Source organism: Mizuhopecten yessoensis, unplaced genomic scaffold (genome assembly GCF_002113885.1).
Source record: "Mizuhopecten yessoensis strain PY_sf001 unplaced genomic scaffold, ASM211388v2 scaffold3805, whole genome shotgun sequence".
NCBI classification, from domain to species: domain Eukaryota; kingdom Metazoa; phylum Mollusca; class Bivalvia; order Pectinida; family Pectinidae; genus Mizuhopecten; species Mizuhopecten yessoensis.
In genome coordinates, this window is record NW_018405228.1 from 172910 (window position 1) to 199797 (window position 26888).

At 36.8% G+C, this 26888-nt stretch overlaps 1 protein-coding gene across 1 annotated transcript in view; it reads left to right on the plus strand.

Moving 5' to 3' along the window:
* The window catches only part of LOC110448041 (receptor-type tyrosine-protein phosphatase N2-like), a 308722-nt gene that overhangs the window by 67198 nt on the left and 214636 nt on the right, over positions 1–26888 (plus strand). The window contains exon 2 of the mRNA XM_021494072.1: positions 4379–4429. Coding sequence (XP_021349747.1) covers positions 4379–4429 — 51 coding nt within the window. The remainder of the gene's footprint in view (positions 1–4378; positions 4430–26888) is intronic.

Consider the following 26888-nt stretch of genomic DNA (forward strand, 5'->3'; position numbering starts at 1 on the left):
TCTTTATGTGGGAGGAAACCAGAGTGCCTGGAGTGGTCTGGCAGGTGACCACATATACCTTTTGACATGTGATCGGGCATACATGTTTCACAGCGTATTTTGAATATGAAACAATTTCATTGTGGTTTAACTGATGGAGATATTCTGAACTATGATGCCTAAATACCTTAAGGTTTGGTGAAATTATTGAAAAACATTATTTATGTTAAAACTGAACCAATTCAAGTCTTACGCCTTTTATGTATTGTACACTTAACATTATTATAATTCATGAGTGAAAGTGGGATTTGATTTTTAAACCAAAAATAAATGATTTATCAAGATCAGGTAAATATTATAGCTTATTGTTTGTAATCAGTGCAATGATATCAAAATACTATTAACATTAAAGTGTTATTTTCAATCATAAAGATGGATGGATTTCTTAGAAATTCGGGGAAACATCCTTTACAGTTGTATTGAACTGTTTAATATGGATAATTAAACCCTAGATTGGTAGTGACCTCATGATCTGAATTTCATGATCTGAATTAAGTATTCCTAGTATTTGTGGTGTTAAATTGAAGTATCGGTATCATATTATACAAACACTATTCCTGGAAGAGGTTAACATCACCTAAAGGCTTCAGCTACTATCAATGATTTTATCTGATTTGATGAGGGATTAGATATATAAGCATCACCGTAACAGGTCCCATTGTGTTCATAGCCCTTATAAGGAATGAAACAATGTTCATAGCCCTTATAATGAATGAACCAATGTTCATAGCCCTTATGAGGAATGAACCAATGTTCATAGCCCTTATAAGGAATGAAACAATGTTCATAGCTAGTATGTGAATACAATCTTTTAAAGTGTTGCAACAGTGTTCATAGCTGTCTTAAAGTGTTTTTACAGGGACTTGCAGTTGAATGAATGTATTTTATTTCATTTGGAATGTCCTGAACCTCTTTGACACTAGATCACCAAGGGCTAGCCAATTTTGTTTCTATATAAGTTTTATTAAGAGAAGATTGGAAGAAAATGTAATAAACGTGGGTTTGTATTGGTCCAATCACAACACAGCACTGTCAGCAATGTCATCTTGTTTACTGTCGACTGGTCACCGATATAATCTGTAAGTATAAGTGAGACCCACCATTAATTGTGTACTGCTGGGTTGTCTCCCTTGTTTACTGTCGACTGGTCACCAATATAATCTGGAAGTATTAGTGAGACCCACCATTAATTGTGTACTGCTGGGTTGTCTCCCTTGTTTACTGTCGACTAGTCACCAATATAATCTGGAAGTATTAGTGAGACCCACCATTAATTGGGTACTGCTGGATTGTCTCCCTTGTTTACTGTCGACTGGTCACCAATATAATCTGTAAGTATTAGTGAGACCCACCATTGTCTCACTTGCTGCTGTAGCCTCTATATTTAACCTTAGCACAGTTTGTTGTCTGCACGGGCAGTGTTTAATTCTAGACCCTGGTTTAGTGTCTTGTATGATGAAAGTAAACATTAAGCCATCATTAATCTATGACATACACACTGTTTTGTAAAAGATGTGCATTGATAAGGTTGCCTGACAAGCATCAGCTGTTAAGATTTCCCTTTAGCTCAGCGGTGGAGCATCAGGCTGGAGAGCCAAGGGTCGTGGGTTCGAGTCCCAGCGCCGGCACTATCTTTTTCACTATTCCTCGTCCTATTACAGTATGAGCTAAACACTTACATGGATATGCTGACTGTTTGATCTATTAAACACCATTACATGATGTGTACTGTATCCCACAATAAACCCATGCCTGATAATAAGCCCATTCAGATATATTACAGTTCAGTACAAACGCAAACAAATGCTATATCATTATTCTGTTATGAGCCCATCCCAATACTTTGAGTGAGAGATTATGTATTGCCCCCATGCCCTACCCCCGGGGCTCATTGCAGAATATTTATGGTACCCTATATGAAACAGAAAAGAGAATAGAGTGCTTCCACTGGGGATCGAACCCTCGATCTCCAGGTTCCTAGTCGGACCCTCTACCACTGAGCTAAAGGGAAATTCCCTCTAGCTCGAAGCTAGAAGGCGACCGTAATCCTAAGTCCAATTAAAACCTGCCACATGACGTAACAGTTTACATTATTTAATTGTGAGCTATGAATCTCAATATAGGATATATTTCAAATTCAGCTATCTAATCTGAGACATTATGTATTTATCTAGATTTTAATACATCTCACTCAATCAGTCTACCATTCATTTCTTATGAATAAAATTATTTTTATTCTAAACCTGATAAAAATCTTATAAAAGTATTAATGAATCAGTTTTTAAATATATCCATCCCTGAAATCCCCCTGCTACCATTGTGAGGCTGAATCGCTGTTAAGAGTGATTTCTGTTTGTGTTAATCTGAAATTGTTGATCATTCCCGTTAGGCCTAGTAACAAGTTTATCCTCAGACATGTCATCAGACACTTTTGGTTTAAACCTGATTTTAGGCAATCTGTATTAGCCATGCAGCCTTTGAAAAGTGCTGTTCAACATATTATTTCAGTATACGTGTATGCCACTTTAATCTATTGAGCTGACTGATTAACAGAAGTGCTCTGCCCAATAACAGTACAGCTATATTAGAAACAAAATTGAGGGGAGGTTACTGTGTATGAGAAAAATCACAGTAGCATTGTTTTGTGTTTTAGATTTTCCTGCAGTGGGACAGGGATCTTTAGTCAGCTATTTCCTACAGTGACATCTACTGCCACTGGCTTTGACATAATGAATACATTTATTTTGTAATATTAGAAAATTATCTGCAAAGGTATTGATTTTATGGACGTACCATACCAAAACAGATCACTGCGTATAAGGTCACTGTCGGTCTCTACTGTTGCGTGGGAATGTCTGTCGGAAATCTGTCTTTATTATTCCCAAAGTACCTACACTTGCGTACACAAAAGCTAAAAATAGAATTGCCAATTCACTCGCGCGCCACAGTAAGCATCGACTGCTCTTGTGAGTAAACAGTGATGCTGTGATGTATAACACACCAAGTGAAGTAAGATATAAAATATTAATAGAGCTTATATACCGGATGCAACGTTCTATTTGTACCTATTTTTGTCTACTAATCATTATAAAGTCAGTAATGGTTTTTAAATACACTTTGTGTTTCATTGATTTTATCGCCTCATTCGTTGTGGTGTTATTTTATGGTTGTTAATGTACACATCCATACTTGGTAAAAAATGTAGTAATATGTTGTGAAGAAATTTCCAAAAGGACATGATATATATAAATGTGTGGCAGATTTTAATTGTACATAAAGATTATTGTTGCCTTCTCGCTTCATGCTTGAGGAAATTTCCCTTTAGCTCAATTGGTAGAGCGGGATACTCTGAGGCTTAAGGGGTCACAGTTTATTTCCAGGTGGAAGCACACGTACTATATATATTCTCTTTGCTGTTACACATCATGAATAAAGTCAATGTATGAGCAGTAAAAAGTGTTAATTGAAAACAGTCACTGGTTCTCAACATATATTGAAATCCATATACTTTGGAGTTACTGCATCTATTCGTAGTGTTTATATGCACAAACTTGTTTAAAAACATTTGCGTAAAACTATTCCTAAGATACAGGCGAGGGCTAGGTGTACTAAAAAGTCTGCCATTCTGATGACGGTTCTATTTATAGTTGGTTCTGAAATGAAAAGATATTTAATGGTCGGTATTCACCATTTGATTTCAAAAGTCCTGAATTGGGCTAAGTCTCAGTAGGAATAGAATTTCATTATCTCAACCTGTTTGTGCTGATATTTCTTAACATTTTCTTCATGTTGGTAAGCATGGATTATGAAAATTTTCTCGTGACACAACCAATAAGTGTTTCTATGTGACGTTTCGATGACTAGTACGATATGTACACTGGCACCTTCATCAGACAAATGTCCAGTGAAGCGTATGCACACAAAGGTGTAAAATGTATACGAGTTGTCCACAAATCGATGTCAATTCTGATACGCTGTAAGCGTATGTGCAATAGTTGTTATATATGTACCGAAATGACTCGGTTCAGCTATGCTTTCTGAAATACTTCGTTTAAACAGTATTTTATTTACAAATATGCAGTACATAATATAATATTTAAACAGAATGTAATGTTAGGGATCTGGCAACAAGTGTATAGGCTCTTATATTAAGCCATCTTCCTAGTTAAATACTTGGTCATAGATGTGCGAGAGTCTTTAAGCCCCCTCATCTCGATTTAGAACTGTTTGTGCTGTATGTCAATAAACTTGTAATACTGTTTGTGTTTTATGTATCACACTGCTGGTGATTTCTCTACCTCTGTGCTGATACTTATCTCTATTATGTTGTATTTTACAGGTTGTCTGTTTATGGAACACCTATGTCAAGTAGAAGAAGAATGTGTAGATGGTAAGTTAAATTTTATATTCCCAATGTTATTTGATTGCCAGTATCTCAGGTTTCTTTCTAAGGTCACAGTCGCTCTATATGTGCTTTCCTTAATATAAGGGCTTCAAGTTTGCTACAAGAAGTCTTTATGATTTTGATTATAAAAAAGAAATTCTTGACACAAAGTAATGTCTTTGGAGTATAAAAACATTTCTTGACACAAAGTACTGTCTTTGGAGTATAAAAGAAACTTTTGACACAAAGTACTGTCTTTGAAGTATAAAAAGAAATACTGTGGCGTCCGTCGTCCGTCCGTCGTCTGTACGTCAACAATTTCTTTGAATGACCTCTTCTTCTTAACCACTGATTGGAATTTGAGTAAATTTGACTGGAAGCATCCCTAGGTGGTGGGGATTCAAAATTGTACAAATGGTGGGGCTGACCCCCCAGAGGGCTGATGGGCAGGGCCAAAAGCAGGCAATTTGGCTATATTGCTTTAAGTGACTTCTTCTTTGGAACTAAGAGATGGATTTCAACCATATTTGACTGGAAGCATCCCTAGGTGGTGGGGATTCAAAAATGTACAAATGGTGGGGCTGACCCCCCAGGGGGCTGAGGGGCGGGGGCCAAAAGGGGGCAATTTGGCTATATTGCTGTAAGTGACTTCTTCTCTGGAACTAAGAGATGGATTTCAACCATATTTGACTGGAAGCATCCCTAGGTGGTTGGGATTCAAAAATGTACAAATGGTGGGGCTGACCCCCCAGGGGGCTGAGGGGCGGGGGCCAAAAGGGGGCAATTTGGCTATATTGCTTTAAGCGACTTTTTCTCTGGAACTAAGTGATGGATATCAACCATATTTGACTGGAAGCATCCCTAGGTGGTGGGGATTCAAAATTGTACAAAAGGTTGGGCTGACCCCGCAGAGGGCTGAGGGGCAGGGCCAAAAGCAGGTAATTTGGCTATATTGCTTTAAGTGACTTCTTCTCTGGAACTAAGAGATGGATTTCAACCATATTTTACTGGAAGTATCCCTAGGGGGTGGGGATTCAAAATTGTACAAATGGTGGAGCTGACCCCTCAGGGGGCTTAGGGGCGGGGCCAAAAGGAGGCAATTTGGCCATATTGCTATAAACGACTTCTTCTGTAGAACTGTGCCATGGATATCAACCATATTTGGTCAGAAGCATTCATGGGAGGTAGGGATTCAAGATTGTACAAATTTTGTTGCTGACCCCCCGGGCTAGGGGGTGGGGCCAAAAAAAGTTTATTACTTGGAAATGGTGGGGACTCCACCATATAACCATATATACAATTGCTGAGTATAAAGAGAAGAATGCACAGTTGCTTACAGGATGGCCCTAGGATCTGGCCCCACCCTTGGAGGCATAGTCCCTTGGTCATAACTTTGAAACGGTTGAGATCCCCTCACCAAAACTATATATACAAATGCTGGACATAAAGAAACGAATGCAGTCATGATATTAGAATAGACCCTGGGGTCTGACCAAACCCCTAGGGACCTAGTTTCTTAGTCATAGCTTGGAAACAGTTGAGATCCCCACCCAAAAACCATATATACAATTGCTGAGTATAAAGAAATGAATGCACATATGCTTCCAGGATGGTCTTGGGGTCTGCCCCAGCCTTGGAGACTTAACCCCTGGGTCATAACTTCAAAATGGTTAAGATCCCCACCCCAAAACTATATATACAATTGTTGGGCATAAAGAGACTAATGCAGTCATGATATTATAATGGATCCCAGGGTCTGCCCAACCTTTGCAGACCTAACCCCTGGGTCATAACTTCAAAATGGTTAAGATCCCCACCCCAAAACTATAAATACAAATACTGGGCAAAAAGAGACGAATGCAGTCATGATATTAGAATTGATCCTGGGGTCTGGCCACAACCTATGGACCTAGTTTCTGAGTCACAGCTTGGAAACAGTTGAGATTCGCACCCCATAACCATACATAAAATTGCTGGGCATGAGAAATTTAATACAGATATGCTACAAGGATTGGCCTTGGGGTCTGGCATATTCCCTTAGATCTCATTTTGGAGAATATTTTGCCATGATTGCTTAGATATCCAAGTGAGCGATACAGGCCCTCTAGGCCTCTTGTTCAATGAATAGAACAGCCATCGTCCGGGCAGGGTCAGTGGTCTAACGTAACAATTATCACGCCATAATAATGATGACGCCAACAATTGGTCCCTGGCATTCCTGGAAGAATTAAATGATGTTGAAAATACCCAGTTTGAATGTTTATAGTATTAAATTATCAATTTTGGATAATTTAGTTGGTTTTGTAGCAAATTAGGAAGTTTACAAATTAATTCTTAAGGGGTTGGCCTTGAAAGGCCGTAAAATTTATATAAGCGACCTTGAAAGCCTTTAGATTTACACAAATATCTTGAAAGGATCAAACTGATTTTTTTTCTGATAAAAATAAATTCAGAAAATGCAAGAATATGAAATATTCGCAACAAATTAATTTGTCAATTTTCAGACTGCAGGTTTTAGGGTTGTTTGGTGTGTATATGGTGAGTTTAGGGACATCCAGGTTACACATCCAGACCTGTGTTAGGTTTTAGGGTTGTTTGGTATGTATATGGTGAGTTTAGAGACATCCAGGTTACACATCCAGACCTGTGTTAGGTTTTAGGGTTGTTTGGTGTGTATATGGTGAGGTTAGGGACATCCAGGCTACACATCTAGACCTGTGTTTGGTTTAAGGATTGTTTGGTGTGTATATGGTGAGGTTAGGGACATCCAGGCTACACATCTAGACCTGTGTTTGGTTTTAGGGTTGTTTGGTGTGTTTATGGTGAGGTTAGGGACATCCAGGTTACACATCCAGACCTGTGTAATGTTTAAGGGTTGTTTGGTGTGTATATGGTGAGGTTAGGGACATCCAGGTTACACATCCAGAACTGTGTTTGGTTTAAGGGTTGTTTGGTATGTATATGGTGAGGTTATAGGGACATCCAGGTTACACATCCAGACCTGTGATAGGTTTTAGGGTTGTTTGGTGTGTATATGGTGAGGTTAGGGACATCCAGGCTACACATCCAGACCTGTGTTAGGTTTTAGGGTTGTTTGGTGTGGATTTGGTGAGGTTAGGGACATCCAGGTTACACATCCAGACCTGTGTTAGGTTTAAGGGTTGTTCGGTGTGTATATGGTGAGGTTAGGGACATCCAGGCTACACATCCAGACCTGTGTTAGGTTTTAGAGTGGTTTGGTGTGTATATGGTAAGTTTAGGGACATCCAGGTCACACATCCAGACCTGTGTTAGGTTTTAGGGTTGTTTGGTGCGTGTATGGTGAGGTTAGGGACATCCAGGTTACACATCCCGACCTGTGTTAGGGTTTAGGGTTGTTTGGTGTGTATATGGTGAGTTTAGGGACATCCAGGTTACACATCCAGACCTGTGTTAGGTTTAAGGGTTGTTCGGCGTGTATATGGTGAGGTTAGGGACATCCAGGCTACGCATCCAGACCTGTGTTAGGTTTTAGAGTGGTTTGGTGTGTATATGGTGAGTTTAGGGACATCCAGGTTACACATCCCGACCTGTGTTTGGTTTTAGGGTTGTTTGGTGTGTATATGGTGAGGTAAGGGACATCCAGGATACACATCCAGACCTTTGTTAGGTTTTAGGGTTGTTTGGGGTGTATATGGTGAGGTTAGGGACATCCAGGTTACACATCCCGACCTGTGTTAGGTTTTAGGGTTGTTTGGGGTGTATATGGTGAGGTTAGGGACATCCAGGCTACACATCCAGACCTGTGTTAGGTTTTAGGGTTGTTTGGTGTGTATATGGTGAGGTAAGGGACATCCAGGTTACACATCCAGACCTTTGTTAGGTTTTAGGGTTGTTTGGTGTGTATATGGTGAGGTTAGGGACATCCAGGTTACACATCCAGACCTTTGTTAGGTTTTAGGGTTGTTTGGTGTGTATATGGTGAGTTTAGGGACATCCAGGTTACACATCTAGACCTGTGTTGGGTTTTAGGGTTGTTTGGTGTGTATATGGTGAGGTTAGGGACATCCAGGCTACACATCCAGATCTATGAATTTTGAGATTGATCAACAAATGGTAGAGGTCTTTAGGCATTAGTTTTCTGAGAAAGACCATTTAAAGGTCATAAAAAGCCTTGAATTTCGTATCAAAATTCCTTATGATCCCATTGTTCCCAACCTACCATATATAGTTATATAGCCTACATTAATCTCCCAGGATATCAGATATTGGTGTAGTGTAACCCATCTGTATGGCATTATCACAATATCAGTTTCCTTTCGCCTCAACTCTTTACACTGTATGTACTCAAGCATGTGACATAAATAGTACATATCATTACATCTCCTGAACAGCAGTAACTTTTTAGGCCAGCTGAGACAAAGTCTCAAGTGACCTATTGCGATCGCCTTTTGTCCGTCGTCGTCAGTCGTGCGTCCGTAAACAATTTACATTTTCGACTTCTTCTCCAAAACCCCTGAACCAATTTCAATGAAATTTTGCAGAAAGCTTCCATGGCCAAAGGTCAACAAAAATAGTTGCACAAATTATCATGGTTTATAATGGCAAATGATACTTTGAATATTACATGTTAATAACTTGATTGGAATTATAACCCTGCGTTGACAGTTTGATACTTTGAAAATTTTGAGCCAGCCCTACCCCCATTAGGGCTGTAGGGTGGGGCCCAAAGGAGTCAGTGTGCTAAAATTTCTTCATTTTCCTTGTTTAGAATCAGATGTGCTAGTTTCAAATACTTTTTAGTCTTAAATCTACATGCTAGATATTGAAAAAGGTGGGGTTTTTTTTGTTTGTCTCTGAATGATATTTCTGTTCGTGTTAAAAACAAAATCAACTCTCTGTATAAAATATCAGGTGACCGTTAAGGCCCATGGGCCTCTTGTTATGATTTGGATTATGCACTTAATGTGATAAAAATGACAATAAACAATTCAACTACTGATCATTTGCTTGGCATAAAAGATTTTATGATGCCTCGTGTTTCACACATTTTCTAGCTGTGCAGCAAGTGTTTGTGTAGTCAGAGCAGTTTCAAGGCAGTATGAGTTATCTCCCTTGTAGCAAATATATTTATGTTAAATGAAGAAAAGCTACAACAGGAGTTATCTTTCTTCCCACTGGATTTTAGTCTTCATTGACTGACATTCTGTAATAGATTTCACATTTGAACTTCTATAAATGTGATTAATTCTTCTCACTTATAGACCCCATCATAGGACTTAAGTTGTGACATGTTTTGAGCTTGTCAGTTTGGTTCAAAGCTACATTACTAGCCAGATAAGTCTCTAGTTAACATTAAAATTCACTTAAGTACAAATTAAAAATAAATCACGAACAGAATGCTGATATGATCTGAACACACAATGTATATTAATGTTATACTAATTAATAAGATTTAAAAGATCATACTCGTTAAAAAGGGTATGTGTATCTTTAATATGTCTAAGATAAACTAGCTTGGCAAATTCCAGATCTAGCTGGTCTTGAAATGTTGACACTTTTAATGTGTACATTGTTTATGTATAAAGTAAACCTTTGATATTAGGGTAAGTGTACTAAAAGTGCAATTCATTAATTAGTGAAGCAGACAGCTTTTATCTGCATAAAACATATTATTAAAAAATGATTAAATTCAAGAACTAGGAATAATTTCACTTCAAACAACGTTAAGAGGGAGTTCAGATTATGAGATATGTAAATTGAACTAAAATACTGTAATGTTTGAATTCAATAGAAATCTTTATAATGAATGTATTACCCCTACATGTAGTACTGGGGTACACTGAAAGTTCACTGACCCGTACACTGAACAGACATTCATTTTTCCCTGTGTAAATTAGGTTTAAGTTATATACATGTAACATTTTTTGCTATGATAAAATATTTTAAAATCAATGAACATTGTTTAAGGTATAAGTATCAAACATCCAATCCATTTCTAAAGGATTTCTTTATCAAAATCTCATAGACATAAGTTTACTTCTGGAATCATTTAAAATTCTGCAAATAATGTGTTCAGCACATGTTTCAGACCAAGCTTGTAAAACATAAATACTGAACAGAGCAAATAAACAACACAACAGAGTGAAAATTGTTTGATATGAATAACTGAGGTCAAACTCATTAAAATCCTATCTTCACGTCGCTCCTGGTTACTGCTTCCACGCGACATATCAGTAAACGGCAGCGATGTGAAGATACAATTTTAATTAGATTGAACTGCGGTGTAAATAAAATTAAGGTATAAGTGACTCAAATGTAAATAACTCAGGTATAAATGACTCGAGTGTAAATAACTCAGGTATAAATGACTCAAGTGTAAATAACTCAGGTGGAAATAATTAAGGATTAAGGTATAGATAACCCAGATGTAAATAATTAAGGTGTAATCAACTCAGATTTAAATATCTCAGGTGTAAAAAACTCAGGTGTAGATAATTCAGGTGTAGATAACTCAGATATAGATAAGTCAGGTATAAACAACTCAAGTGTAAATAACCCAGACATAAAAAAAATCAGGTGTAAATAACTCAGGTGTAAATAACAAAGGTGTAAATAACTCAAGTGTAAATAACCCAGATATAAAAAAAACTCAGTTGTAAATAACTGAGGTGAAAATAACTAAGGTGTATTTTAATGCTACAGTATGTCAGATAGACAGTGTATATGAATCAGGTATGTCAACAAAATTATGGGAAAATCAGATTGGTGATCAGATAACATACAGATAAATCAGTAAGGTTAGATTACAATAATTACAGGTAGGTCAGGAGTGTCAGATGGATATTACAGGTAGGTAAGGTGTGTCAGATAGATATTACAGGTAGGTCAGGTGTGTCAAATAGATATTACAGGTCGGTCAGGTGTGTCAGATAGATATTACAGGTAGGTCATGAGTGTCAGATAGATATTACAGGTAGATCAGGTGTGTCAGATAGTTATTACAGGTAGGTCAGGAGTGTCAGATAGATATTACAGGTAGGTCAGGTGTGACAGATAGATATTACAGGCAGGTAAGGTGTGTCAGATAGATATTACAGGTAGGTCAGGTGTGTCAAATACATATTACAGATAGGTAAGGTGTGTCGGGGAGATATTACAGGTAGGTCAGGTGTGGCAGATAGATATTACAGGTAGGTCAGGTGTGTCAAATACATATTACAGGTAGGTAAGGTGTGTCAGATAGATATTACCGGTAGGTCAGGTGTGACAGATAGATATTACAGGTAGGTAAGGTGTGTCAGATAGGTATTACAGGTAGGTCAGGTGTGTCAGATAGAAATTACAGGTAGGTCAGGTGTGTCAGATAGATATTACGGGTAGGTCAGGTGTGTCAAATAGATATTACAGGTAGGTAAGGTGTGTCAGATAGGTATTACAGGTAGGTCAGGTGTGTCAGATAGAAATTACAGGTAGGTCAGGTGTGTCAGATAGATATTACAGATAGATCAGATGTGTCAAATAGATATTACAGATAGGTAAGGTGTGTCAGATAGATATTACAGGTAGGGCAGGGGTGTCAAATAGATATTACAGGTAGGTCAGGTGTGTCAAATACATATTACAGGTAGGTAAGGTGTGTCAGATAGATATTACCGGTAGGTCAGGTGTGACAGATAGATATTACAGGCAGGTAAGGTGTGTCAGATAGATATTACAGGTAGATCAGGTGTGTCAGATAGGTATTACAGGTAGATCAGGTGTGTCAGATAGATATTACAGGTAGATCAGGTGTGTCAGATAGGTATTACAGGTAGGTCAGGTGTGTCAGATAGAAATTACAGGTAGGTCAGGTGTGTCAGATAGATTTTACAGGTAGGTCAGGTGTGTCAAATAGATATAACAGGTAGATCAGGTGTGTCAGATAGATATGACAGGTAGGTCAGGTGTGTCAAATAGATATTACAGGTAGGTCCGGTGTGTCAAATAGATATTACAGATAGGTAAGGTGTGTCAGATAGATATTACAGATAGGTCAGGTGTGTCAGATAGATATTACAGGAAGGTCAGGTGTGTCAGATAGATATTACAGGTATGTCAGGTGTGTCAGATAGTTATTACAGGTAGATCAGGTGTGTCAGATAGATATTACAGGGAGGTCAGGTGTGTCAAATAGATATTACAGATAGGGAAGGTGTGTCAGATATATGTTACAGATAGGTCAGGTGTGTCAGATAGATATTACAGATAGGTAAGGTGTGTCAGATAGATATTACAGGTAGGACAGGTGTGTCAGATAGATATTAAAGGTAGGTCAGGTGTGTCAAATAGATATTACAGGTAGGTCAGGTGTGTCAAATACATATTACAGATAGGTAAGGTGTGTCAGATAGATATTACAGGTAGGTCAGGTGTGTCAGATAGATATTACAGGTAGATCAGGTGTGTCATATAGATATTACAGGTAGGTCAGGTATGTCAGAAAGATATTACAGGTAGGTCAGGGGTGTCAGATAGAAGTTACAGGTAGATGTGTGTCAGATAGATATTACAGGTATGTCAGGTGTGTCAGATAGATATTACAGGGAGATCAGGTGTGTCAGATAGTTATTATAGGTAGGTCAGGTGTGTCAGATATATATTTCAGGTAGGTCAGGTGTGTCAGATAGTTATTATAGGTAGGTCAGGTGTGTCAGATAGGTATTGCAGGTAGATCAGGTGTGTCAGATAGTTATTACAGGTAGGTCAGGTGTGTCAAATAGATATTACAGGTCGGTCAGGTGTGTCAGATAGATATTACAGGTAGGTCAGGTGTGTCAGAAAGATATTACAGGTAGGTCAGGTGTGTCAGATAGAAGTTACAGGTAGATCAGGTGAAACTTTGCCGAAGCCTATATATTTTGTGTTTGAGTGTAATAACATGTGGCCAAGGTGTACTCATGTTCCCAATATGACCCCTGGCCAAGGTGTTCTCATGTTCCCAATATGACCCCTGGCCAAGGTGTAGTCATGTTCCCGTTATGACCCCTGGCCAAGGTGAACTCATGTTCCCAATATGACCCCTGGCCAAGGTGAACTCATGTTCCCGTTATGACCCCTGGCCAAGGTGTAGTCATGTTCCCGTTATGACCCCTGGCCAAGGTGAACTCATGTTCCCAATATGACCCCTGGCCAAGGTATACTCATGTTCCCGTTATGACCCCTGGCCAAGGTGTACTCATGTTCCCGTTATGACCCCTTGCAAAGGTGTACTCATGTTTCTGTCATGACCCCTGGCTAAGATGTACACAGGTAATGGCCTGTAATTAGCTGCACGCTGTATTACCCAGTCTTCTAGAGTCATTACACTGAAGCTCTTTTTGTTCACGTTAATTCCTTTATGGTTTTCATTTGATTTTTAAAGCCCAGAAATGTTGATGATTTTGCATCTTAATGAAGATGGATGGGATAGAGCGATATGATCGATCAGAACTTTATACGCCGATACAATTACTTTGGGAAGATTTAGTAATAAAGTTAATTGAAAATTGAAACTTGATTCTAGAAAACCTATCTGTCTTTGTTAGAGATTTGTATGACACTGTCCGTCATCGTGAGACATTTGTGTGTAACACCAGTGCTGTTTTGTCAGATTTCACTGAATTCCCCTTTATACTGGTTTGGCTATAACTTAGATTTTATCATACAGATTCCTTTCAATGTTTTATAATCTGCACAAATCCAAATAATAGTCTGTTGTATGTTAGATGAGAAATTTCCATACAAAATATTCATGGTTATGCAGCTAACTATAAGGAAGAAAGGAGAATCGTGTTTTGACCGAATTTCTCCAGCCTTTCACTGACTTATCTCCAGTTTTATCTGTTCTGTCACCTTCTCAGATATTAGAAAGAAACAATAATCTGACGTCACAGGAGCAATCCAATACAACGTCATAATCATATCTCGACGGCAGAGGTCATGTTCATTACAGGACAACAAGCAGATTACAAAGGCATGCTGAAAAGTATTGCTTTTGAACGTTGAATTTGGTGAAAAATAATCAGACTCTACCTTAAAGGTGTCACAGAGATTCCTCTTTTCACACCCCCATGCAGGGTAGGGCAAGATTCTATTAATCATGTGATTTCAATATGCTGTGATTGTATGTTACTGATGCAAATAAAAAACGTTACCCTGTAATATTCCCCCCCCCCCCCTCCTCTCCTTCTAACACTGAATCTATAATTATAATAATTTCTAGTCTTAAGCAGCCATGAGCAATCTTGAAGTGAAAGTAAGACATTGATGATGCCAACCGTAGCATCTGTAAAAAAATATCACAATACTTCTGCTGCTTAACTCATTTCAGTATCTAACAAGAAGATAGGCTTGAATCATATGAGTCACTCTACTGAAAACTCCATAATATCTACACAAATTTTTCTGACTAAAATCAATCATGAATTCTGCAGTTGAATGATCAGGTTATTGGCCTAACTGATCAATAGTTGACAAAGCAGACTTTTGGAACAGCACTATAGCTAGTTGAGTGTGAGAAATATTGGTTGAGAATGAATGGTTTTGGTTGAGATTGAGAAGTGTCGATTCAAAATGAGAGGTCAGCTGTTTACTGAGAATGAGTGATATTGACTGAGAATTATTACTGGTTGAGAATGAGTGGTGTTGGTTTAGACTGAGTGTGTTCACTGAGAATGAGTGTTGTTTAGAATGAGTGTTGTTTAGAATGAGTGTGTTCACTGATAATTAGTGTTGTTTAGAATAGGTGTGTTCACTGAGAATTAGTGTTGTTTAGAATGAGTGTGTTCACTGAAAATTAGTGTTGTTGTTTAGAATGAGTGTTTTCACTGATAACTGGTGTTGTTATTTAGAATGAGTGTTTTCACTGATAACTGGTGTTGTTGTTTAGAATAGGTGTGTTCACTGAGAATTAGTGTTGTTTAGAACGAGTGGGTTCACTGATAACTGGTGTTATTGTTTAGAATGAGTGTGTTTACTAGTGGTGTACCGATAACGGGAAACATCAATTAAATAGAGCTTGACATGAGGTTGATTCGATAATCGATTTAGCACATGAAAGATCAATTTTGAAACTTTGTCATGAAGAGGATGGTTTTGTAGGTTTGTCATGAAGAACTGAAATTCTTAAGATACATACAGTTGCTTTTCATGTTTAATCCAAAATAAAACGTCGCTTTTATACATTCTTGTTGATTCTCGCTTGAATCATGCCGGCATTCAAGCGTGGTAGCTATAGCGTCATTTACGTAATCAAGGTCCGTGCGGTTTTTTGTAAGTACGGCTAAATTTATAACTGACGAAAATCCGAAAGTACGGCAAATTGGTGCCACCGGAATTAAAACACTTTCTTTTTCAGCGAAGGGATGGTGGGACATAAACTTCACAGTACCAACTCAATTTGACTCAATTTCAAATGGGTTAACTTAATTCACAATAATAAATGTCATATCAAGTACTTAACCCAAAGTTCACTTTTCAAACGGTAATTTACCTGTCATTGTCAATATCTGAAGTACCTTTTCTCATCATATGAATGTCTCTTAGATAAAGTTATTAGGAAAACAACACTTATAGTTATATCGATATTTTTAAATGATTGGACATAATGTCAATTTATTTAATGCATTCCTTTTGGCGCTTAATATTTCAACCGATAATTGATTACCGATCGATCTTGAATGTCCGATAATCGATCTTAAAAATTTGACCGATTCCCAGCAGTAATGTTTACTGAGAATGAGTGGTGTTGGTTTAGACTGAGTGTGTTTACTGAGAATGAGTGTTGTTGTTTAGAATGAGCATGTTTACTGAGAATGAGTGTTTTTGGTTTAGGGTGATTGTGCTTACTGAGAATTGGTGTTGTTGCTTTAGAATGACTGTTTACTGAGAATAATTGTTTTTGGTTTAGAATGACTGTGTTTACTGAAAATGAGTGGTGTTGCTTTAGAATGACTGTTTACTGAGAATGAGCGGTGTTGCTTTAAGAATGACTGTTTACTGAGAATGAGTGGTGTCGCCTGGCGAGCTAAGATACTCCCGCTGTGACACAAGATAATGGAACCTGTACCACGGCTACGACAATCTCGCCAGTAAATTACAGACTTCTTGTTTTCCTGAGCAAATTGTCTGTCAACTCACTATACCCTCCGTTCTCACACTGTGGCTTCCATTTTACTTCTAATGTACAGTAGATTCCACCTTATGATGTTCCCTACTTGTCAGAAAAAAATATGTATTTACGCAAATTATTCAAATCACTCAGAAGGAAAGCAATGAGTACGTGCCACCATCGTGGACATTTCTGATGACGATTATCAGGACAGTATGAACTACATTAGGCCAATTGGAAGTATTGACATTTAGAAAAATAATTATATGGGTGGTATTGTCTATATTTTATGTTTATGTTTGAACTCAAGACACATAGCTTTGCATGATACTTTCCTGTATCTTGGATATTTGATTAGTTTCCGGTTAGAGTCTACAGCATGATGTTATAATTCTCAGTTAGTGTGTAGATTCTCTTTCTTTCAATTTTGTATTTTTTTGTCTCCTAAAAATATATATATACACGTATATAAAAACTGATATAGAATAAAACAGACAAATCATTTCTGTTTTTTTTTGTTGTGATTAAAAAATATATACATATATTCAATCAGGTAATACTGTGAAGGATGCAATATAATAAACTATATTTGTTGAAAGATTGCAAACAAAATTTAAAATGTAACACTTGTAAATGCAGACACCTAAATATAACCTTCCAGGATATGAAAAAAATATTCATACTATTAATCACAATTGGATGATGTTACTTTAAAAACAAACACCAGTTGTCATTCTGACAGCAGTGTAACTGGATTTTCCCCTGCTATCTACAACTATAAATGTACATAATCCATAATTTGAAGCTCTACAAAGTATGTAAAAATTCCATGAAAAATATTAAAATATCTTGAAAGTTTGTGTAGCTCTGACTTTGTAACGTAGCCGTGAATTGAGATAAACGGCTGTAGCTTGTCAATACCCTGTTTACAGTTACATGTATACAGATACATTTTCCTTTGTAATAGACTGTAATTACATAGACAGTAAGGAAGATTATTTGACATCTAACTTTTCTTGAAAATTTGAGACTGAAAGATATAAAATTATAGAATTATAAATAAATTTTCCTAGAAGGCATTAACAATTGTAAATCATAATTACACTTTTTGGAATATTATTCTCATAATTTTTCTTCAAACAAAATTCATGAAATGAAAAAAACCCTGATTGGTATATGTAACTAATAATTCTCTTTGTGTAATCAATAGCTACAAGAGTTTTGAATTTGTGATTGCTTATCCTCAAAAATTATTGCATTATTTATGGCATAACATTATAAAAACAGTTTCCCTTTGGTTTCTGGTGTTTATAGCAGGCTAAAGATGAAACATTCATATTGAAAATATTTTATATTAAAAGTTTATACAGAGCATTGTGAAAAAGGAGAGGATTACTATTATAGGTCTTCTATATAAACAGCCCAAGATGTTGATATCATTAAAATAAACAGTGGATAGAAACATAAAGAGGTCTGGTGCTACTGAGACCAATATAATTCAGGATTGAATTAAATTGAGATTGTTGAAAGAGTTACAATTTAATGATGTAAAGAAAACGGAAATGTTTGTTTCTTTATTTTGGTTTGCTCACTTGTCATTATTAGTGTTGATTTATATATTGTGAATCATTGACTGTTTTGATCTCGAGTCAATAAAATACATTGTGAGTTATTGACTCTTTTGATCTCGAGTCAATAAAATACATTGTGATTTATTGACTCTCTTTATCTTGAGTCAATAGGAGTAATATTAATTTCAGGGAGATGAAAAGATGGATGAAAAAAATTCAATTGACTTTTCACAATTTACATGTCTAGACAAACTTTTTGATTTGACTTCACATTCAACTTAATGAGCTGAAAGTATTCAAATTGTTCTGGGCCCTATAAAGGCTTACTTGGTTTTAAATAAGATCAAAGAAGTCGTCAATATACCATCTCCATCCGCATGGAGGCTTTACCGAGCTGCACAGAGAAAATCCTTTTGACCTTTCCGATTGGCTAGAATGGGCGGGTTGACTATAGTCCAGAGAATCTAAATCCTATTTCTTTGGAGAAAGAATAAGCTTTTATCTGAGGGACACTGAAGTAAAAAAATCCAACACAATATATCAGGCTTATTAAGTCTGTGAGCGCAAAACTAGATGATGTTGGTATATTTTCTACTTGTGTCGCTCCCAGAATACAAATTATGGCTTTTCAGCCTCAGATACATGGCAAAATGAATAAAACATCAGCTTCCTAACGACCAATTCAATTTTATCCTAATTTACCTTCCCGTCCTTTTTTCCAATATCACAAAGGAGGAGCGAGCAAGGAGGCGAGGATAAAAACCTTGGCGATACTGTCAATATGGTGACACGTATTTGTTATTGATATTATCAGTGTACTAGAAGTACCATTGGGGTTAGACATCCCATATACACCACTGCTTACAGCAGTTCAAAAAAAGGCAAATTAATTAAGTAAACATGTGTGACATAGATTTTTCACCTTCTTTTCAAAAGAGTTCTTATTTATCTCAATTAGTTAGAAGAGGAATACATTCATTTCTAATTAAGTCAAATTAAAGTCTTTAGTAAATGAATTGATTGATAAAATAAATATGCCAAGAACTTATAATAGAAACAAGTTTCCTGAATATTTAATTTAATTAAATGCTATACATTAAGAAGAGGCGACATCTCCATATACAACATTCTAAACAGTGCATGGCCATCATATTGATACCGAACATATATAATCGTGAGAAATTCAAACGAAGTTTTGAAATTCATATTCGATTGTTTTTTTTAAAACTGTTTTACTGGTGCACATGAATGGGAACTTCAAGGTGGGTGTAAGCTGATATCACAGAAGTTTTCATACTAATGTGATTTGTCTGAAAATTATGAGCTTTGTTGATGACACGCTAGAAATGAAACCAAATATATTGTAAAAAAAAATACAAAAAAAATTAACTAAAAGAGTTAAATGTATAGGGTATGTTGTTCATAGAAGTAAATGGGGAACAAACATAAATACATAACCATACCTGTTTATACTTCTATGTATAATGTACGGAATATTCTGACCTATCAAAATTTGATAGATATACAGTGCTACTGCCAATTGAAATTTTAATTTAAACATTAATTTGAATTAAAAAAATAGATAAAGGTATATCGATATCTCAGTTTCTTTGTAAATTCCCATAAATGTAGGTTACTGACATCTGATTTCTGAATATTTAGAAGTGAACATTTTAATCTACTTGGCATTTTGTAAGTTGATTTGATTATTTAAAAAAAAAAATTAAATGAAAAATACGATCATTAATCGGAAAAATTGTGATTGAAATATTATTTTGTATAAAATGATTTTGATAGCATAAATTTCAATAAATTTGTAAAACTACATATTACATATATAATATAGGTACATATGTACATAAAATGCTATATTATAATTATATGTGATATCAAGTTTGATATACAATATTACTTTATACATAACTTCACACAATGAAAGAGTTAACCTGTTTATTACTTGAGTTAAGACACAGATATGTATGTGCAAGCAAAGAACAAGTACTAAAACCTACTGCAAACATTTGGCGTATCAGGGGCTACTCACTCTATAACAAACCTACTAATAGTAACAAATTCTTTTTTGTACAGAAATACAGGTACAATTGAAAATTCAATTGTTGCTGTAGGTTTATATAACAGAGTAATGTAAGACCCAAGAGATGATACTTCCATTTGACCATCCTCGGTTTAGAACAAGAATTTGTTGAAAACATGATTCCGTGGACAATGTTCTGTTGTATCAAGCATGGCTTAATTCTGTCTGGTAGAGTCGTAGCTGTGCCACGAAGGGTAGCGTAAATATCACCATTGCCATGGCGACTTTACATTTCATGGTATATTGTCATGTGGTGATGGTCTGTCTCCTGCTGTAGGGGTATAAATCGTGGATGTGTGCAGGAGAAATGAATTTAAGAGACAGGACAATGATTCGGTATGTGAGAAATAGGTTTAATGTTATAGTAAGTTGTTGTGTGTGAACCCTATCTCATCGGGACACAGTAGTTACAACCCAGATCTGTATTATAAACCTGGTGTCTGTACATAGTAAGTTGTTGTGTGTGAACCCTATCTCATCGGGACACAGTAGTTACAACCCAGATCTGTATTATAAACCTGGTGTCTGTACATAGTAAGTTGTTGTGTGTGAACCCTATCTCATCGGGACACAGTAGTTACAACCCAGATCTGTATTATAAACCTGGTGTCTGTACATAGTAAGTTGTTGTGTGTGAACCCTATCTCATCGGGACACAGTAGTTACAACCCAGATCTGTATTATAAACCTGGTGTCTGTACATAGTAAGTTGTTGTGTGTGAACCCTATCTCATCGGGACACAGTAGTTACAACCCAGATCTGTATTATAAACCTGGTGTCTGTACATAGTAAGTTGTTGTGTGTGAACCCTATCTCATCGGGACACAGTAGTTACAACCCAGATCTGTATTATAAACCTGGTGTCTGTACATAGTAAGTTGTTGTGTGTGAACCCTATCTCATCGGGACACAGTAGTTACAACCCAGATCTGTATTATAAACCTGGTGTCTGTACATAGTAAGTTGTTGTGTGTGAACCCTATCTCATTGGGACACAGTAGTTACAACCCAGATCTGTATTATAAACCTGGTGTCTGTACATAGTAAGTTGTTGTGTGTGAACCCTATCTCATCGGGACACAGTAGTTACAACCCAGATCTGTATTATAAACCTGGTGTCTGTACATAGTAAGTTGTTGTGTGTGAACCCTATCTCATTGGGACACAGTAGTTACAACCCAGATCTGTATTATAAACCTGGTGTCTGTACATAGTAAGTTGTTGTGTGTGAACCCTATCTCATCGGGACACAGTAGTTACAACCCAGATCTGTATTATAAACCTGGTGTCTGTACATAGTAAGTTGTTGTGTGTGAACCCTATCTCATTGGGACACAGTAGTTACAACCCAGATCTGTATTATAAACCTGGTGTCTGTACATAGTAAGTTGTTGTGTGTGAACCCTATCTCATTGGGACACAGTAGTTACAACCCCGATCTGTATTATAAACCTGGTGTCTGTACCAATGATGGATGTAATCACTTTCAGTCCAGTCTAGTAAATTAATGCCAGATTGATATTCTGGCAGTGATGATTTTGAGGTTATCTCCCCTTTGATGTTACCAGCGTTGGACTACATTACTACCTCTATATGTACATAGTTGCCTTTGTGGTGGTATGTTCGTTCTATGATTCCAATCACTTCTCTGAATACGTAGGCTGTTGCTTTTTGATCGGGAAACTGTTCTTATATAATTTTTCGATTACTTTTTCTCAATGCTGTCTCCAAATTTTTCACATGAAACTCTGGGCTTATATAGGCTTGTGATATTGGAGAAACCTGTAAAATACTGTTCCGGATTAATTTCAGATTAACTTGGGCGACGTTATTGAGTTGAGATACAGCAGTGACATGAATCCTTCCCAGTGTATCACATATGTTAGCTGTTGTTTAAATGCAAGGCTTCCGTAGACAGCCGCACAAAAAACACAATTCTTCAGGGTGAGAATCACTGATGATCAAAGTACAAAGCTGAGAATACTGTTTATTGCGAGTCTCTTTGGTCAATTTGTGGCGTACAAAACTGAGTATGTGTTTCGGAAAAATACATTATCCCAAACTAAGTAAAAATTTAAAACAAATTATTTTCATGAAAATACAGTAAGCAATGATCCCTGAATTTTATAAAAAAAAAAAATTATGAAATATTAAAATCTCAATCAATAACCATTGTTGAGCGAAAAAAACTCAGGCATCATTGAATCTGTTTTAAATTAATTTGAAGCCATTAAAAGGCCCCTATCCCTTAAAAATTTCATCCATATTATACAAAAATCAGTGCATACTCTGCGTATTTCCCCTGAAATGAATTTTGTATGTGATATTTTCAAAATTTTATAAGGCACAATTAAACTCATGTAAAGCAGTGATTAAGAATCACTGGCAATATAATTATTGTTATTGGTTGGAGGGACTGATGTAAATTTTAGTAAAAAAAATAATGAAAAGTTTGATTTTTTTAGAAGTTATGTTATTTCATTGTAACCTAATATTAATTTCACCATATTATTGAATGGAAACAAAGTCTTTTACATTTTTTTCTTCGAATGGAAACTTGAAATAAAAAAAAAAATCCTAAAAAATAAATGATATATTATTAATAAAAGGACCCCATTGGAAATGATCCTTTCATGGGTTTGATGGGTAAATCCCCTGGCCAAGTTCAGAAAAATGATATTATAATTATTAAACATTTATAATATACACATTTATATCTGCTGTTTTGTTTGTTTGCCTCTTACCTGAATAAATATTATTATTATATGCATCTATAAATGGTATTGGGGTCATCTCCCTTAAAACATAAATTATATGTAGGCTGTATTACAATAAATTCCTGAAGACTTGTCTAGTCCGGTATTACTTAGGGGCATAATAGGTTTGGCTGGCTAAGACAGTGACTATAATGAATCAAGGTTTTCATCCATAAAATATTAAAAATTTATGTTGATTGTGTTAAATTAATTGTCAGGCACGCCTTTCCCCATTGTCAATAATCTGGACAAGTGCGTTAATAAAACCACAAATACTTAATCAAACAAAAAGATATCAAATTAATATCATAACAATCCTTAATAAATTAAGATAAGAAAGTTTGTTTCATTGAAAGGGGTAATATGTTGGGAATATAAATTTTACCTAAATTTGGTCCCTTTTATATATAAATGGCTTTTGAGAGTTATCTGAATATGATATTTGGCACTAACCCTTAACATGATATACAGAGTAGAAAGGTGTTATAAAGTGAAGTATTTTACGTGACTCAATATATATATATAGTCGAGTCAGAATGTGACAGGATGTCAGAAAAGTCATACTTCACATCAGACAGGATTCACCGTAATTTCCTAGGTTACAGTGTTGGATGTGAACTTAGGATGTCAGAAAGTCATAGGTCACATCAGACAGGATTCACTGTAATTTCCTAGGATACAGTGTTGGCTGTGAACTTAGGATGTCAGACAGTCATAGTTCACATCAGACAGGATTCACTGTAATTTCCTAGGATACAGTGTTGGCTGTGAACTTAGGATGTCAGAAAGTCATGGTTCACATCAGACAAGATTCACCGTAATTTCCTAGGTTACAGTGTTGGATGTGAACTTAGGATGTCAGAAAATTTAAGATACACATCAGACTGGTTTTGCTGTAATTTTCCTGGCCGTTTACAATGCACATGTTCCTGTAAACTATTTATGCATGTGTGTGCCGTCATGGAACTAATTACAGAAATCAAGCCAGTATACTTCATAAAATTGTTTTGAAATTTGTTCCTTATTTGAACTCTCCTGTAAATGAAGGAACTTTGTGTCACTGTAAGATAGGGCATGTCACTGTAAGATAGGTTATGTCCTTGTGTCACTGTGTCGCTGTAAGATAGGGTATGTCGCTGTGTCACTGTAAGATAGGGTATGTCACTGTAAGATAGGGTATGTCACTGTGTCACTGTAAGATAGGGTATGTCACTGTAAGATAGGTTATGTCCTTGTGTCACTGTAAGATTGGGTATGTCACTGTGTCGCTGTAAGATAGGGTATGTCACTGTGTCACTGTAAGATAGGGTATGTCACTGTGTCACTGTAAGATAGGGTATGTCACTGTAAGATAGGTTATGTCCTTGTGTCACTGTAAGATAGGGTATGTCACCATAAGATAAGGTATGTCCTTGTGTCACTGTAAGATAGGGTATGTCACTGTACGATAGGGTATGTCACTGTGTCACTGTAAGATAGGGTATGTCACCATAAGATAAGGTATGTCCTTGTGTCACTGTAAGATAGGGTATGTCACTGTGTCACTGTAAGATAGAGTATGTCACTGTAAGATAGGTTATGTCCTTGTGTCACTGTAAGATAGGGTATGTCACTGTGTCACTGTAAGATAGGGTATGTCACTGTGTCACTGTAAGATAGGGTATGTCACTGTGTCACTGTAAGATAGGGTATGTCACTGTGTCACTGTAAGATAGGGTATGTCACTGTGTCACTGTAAGATAGGGTATGTCACTGTGTCACTGTAAGATAGGGTATGTCACTGTGTCACTGTAAGATAGGGTATGTCACTGTGTCACTGTAAGATAGGGTATGTCACTGTGTCACTGTAAGATAGGGTATGTCACTGTGTCACTGTAAGATAGGGTATGTCACTGTGTCACTGTAAGATAGGGTATGTCACTGTGTCACTGTAAGATAGGGTATGTCACTGTGTCACTGTAAGATAGGGTATGTCACTGTGTCACTGTAAGATAGGGTATGTCACTGTGTCACTGTAAGATAGGGTATGTCACTGTGTCACTGTAAGATAGGGTATGTCACTGTGTCACTGTAAGATAGGGTATGTCACTGTGTCACTGTAAGATAGGGTATGTCACTGTGTCACTGTAAGATAGGGTATGTCACTGTGTCACTGTAAGATAGGGTATGTCACTGTGTCACTGTAAGATAGGGTATGTCACTGTGTCACTGTAAGATAGGGTATGTCACTGTGTCACTGTAAGATAGGGTATGTCACTGTGTCACTGTAAGATAGGGTATGTCACTGTGTCACTGTAAGATAGGGTATGTCACTGTGTCACTGTAAGATAGGGTATGTCACTGTGTCACTGTAAGATAGGGTATGTCACTGTGTCACTGTAAGATAGGGTATGTCACTGTGTCACTGTAAGATAGGGTATGTCACTGTGTCACTGTAAGATAGGGTATGTCACTGTGTCACTGTAAGATAGGGTATGTCACTGTGTCACTGTAAGATAGGGTATGTCACTGTGTCACTGTAAGATAGGGTATGTCACTGTGTCACTGTAAGATAGGGTATGTCACTGTGTCACTGTAAGATAGGGTATGTCACTGTGTCACTGTAAGATAGGGTATGTCACTGTGTCACTGTAAGATAGGGTATGTCACTGTGTCACTGTAAGATAGGGTATGTCACTGTGTCACTGTAAGATAGGGTATGTCACTGTGTCACTGTAAGATAGGGTATGTCACTGTGTCACTGTAAGATAGGGTATGTCACTGTGTCACTGTAAGATAGGGTATGTCACTGTGTCACTGTAAGATAGGGTATGTCACTGTGTCACTGTAAGATAGGGTATGTCACTGTGTCACTGTAAGATAGGGTATGTCACTGTGTCACTGTAAGATAGGGTATGTCACTGTGTCACTGTAAGATAGGGTATGTCACTGTGTCACTGTAAGATAGGGTATGTCACTGTGTCACTGTAAGATAGGGTATGTCACTATAAGATAGGGTATGTCACTGTGTCACTGTAAGATAGGGTATGTCACTGTAAGATAGGTTATGTCCTTGTGTCACTGAGGGTATGTCCTTGTGTCACTGTAAGATAGGGTATGTCACTGTGTCACTTTAAGATAGGGTATGTCACTGTGTCACTGTAAGATAGGGTATGTCACTGTAAGATAGGGTATGTCCTTGTGTCACTGTAAGATAGGGTATGTCACTGTGTCACTGTAAGATAGGGCATGTCACTGTAAGATAGGTTATGTCCTTGTGTCACTGTAAGATAGGGTATGTCACTGTGTCGCTGTAAGATAGAGTATGTCCTTGTGTCACTGTAAAATAGGGTATGTCCTTGTGAGTTTAAAATAAAAAAGGCTACAGATTGCTTTTTATGTAAGTGACATGGAAATTAAATGTCAAATCAAAAAAACTCTGTAAATGAGCCTCAGGCATGTTTGGCCTCATGTTTTATATTTGCGTGTCTCGTGTTTTATATTTGCGTATACATGTCTAATCAAGTATCAAGATTAAAGTAATATGATTTCACTGAGGACGACAAAAGCTAGCTCATCAATACAGTATTTCTCATCCTGGTGTCCCCGTAAACCTCAATTTGAAGAGAATCCCATCAGGTGCGCAAAGATTTATAGTTATGAAGGAGAAAAGCCAAGAAATATGAAGTCACGTGACATAACAGGATTGAGCAGGATTTGCTAGATTGACAGAATAAATAAGGGAGATAAGTTATATATCTTGCCACTGTGACTGTAATTGGTATTTAGCGTGTTGAAATGACAATACTGAGGACATTTACACTGACTAAAATACAAAATAGTAAGGGCAGCTTTCTGTGTAAATTTTGACTGACAAATTAAAGATGAATTATAATACTTGTTGTAAAAATAATCAATTTCTAGGAAACAATTTGATAGATCAAATACAATTTT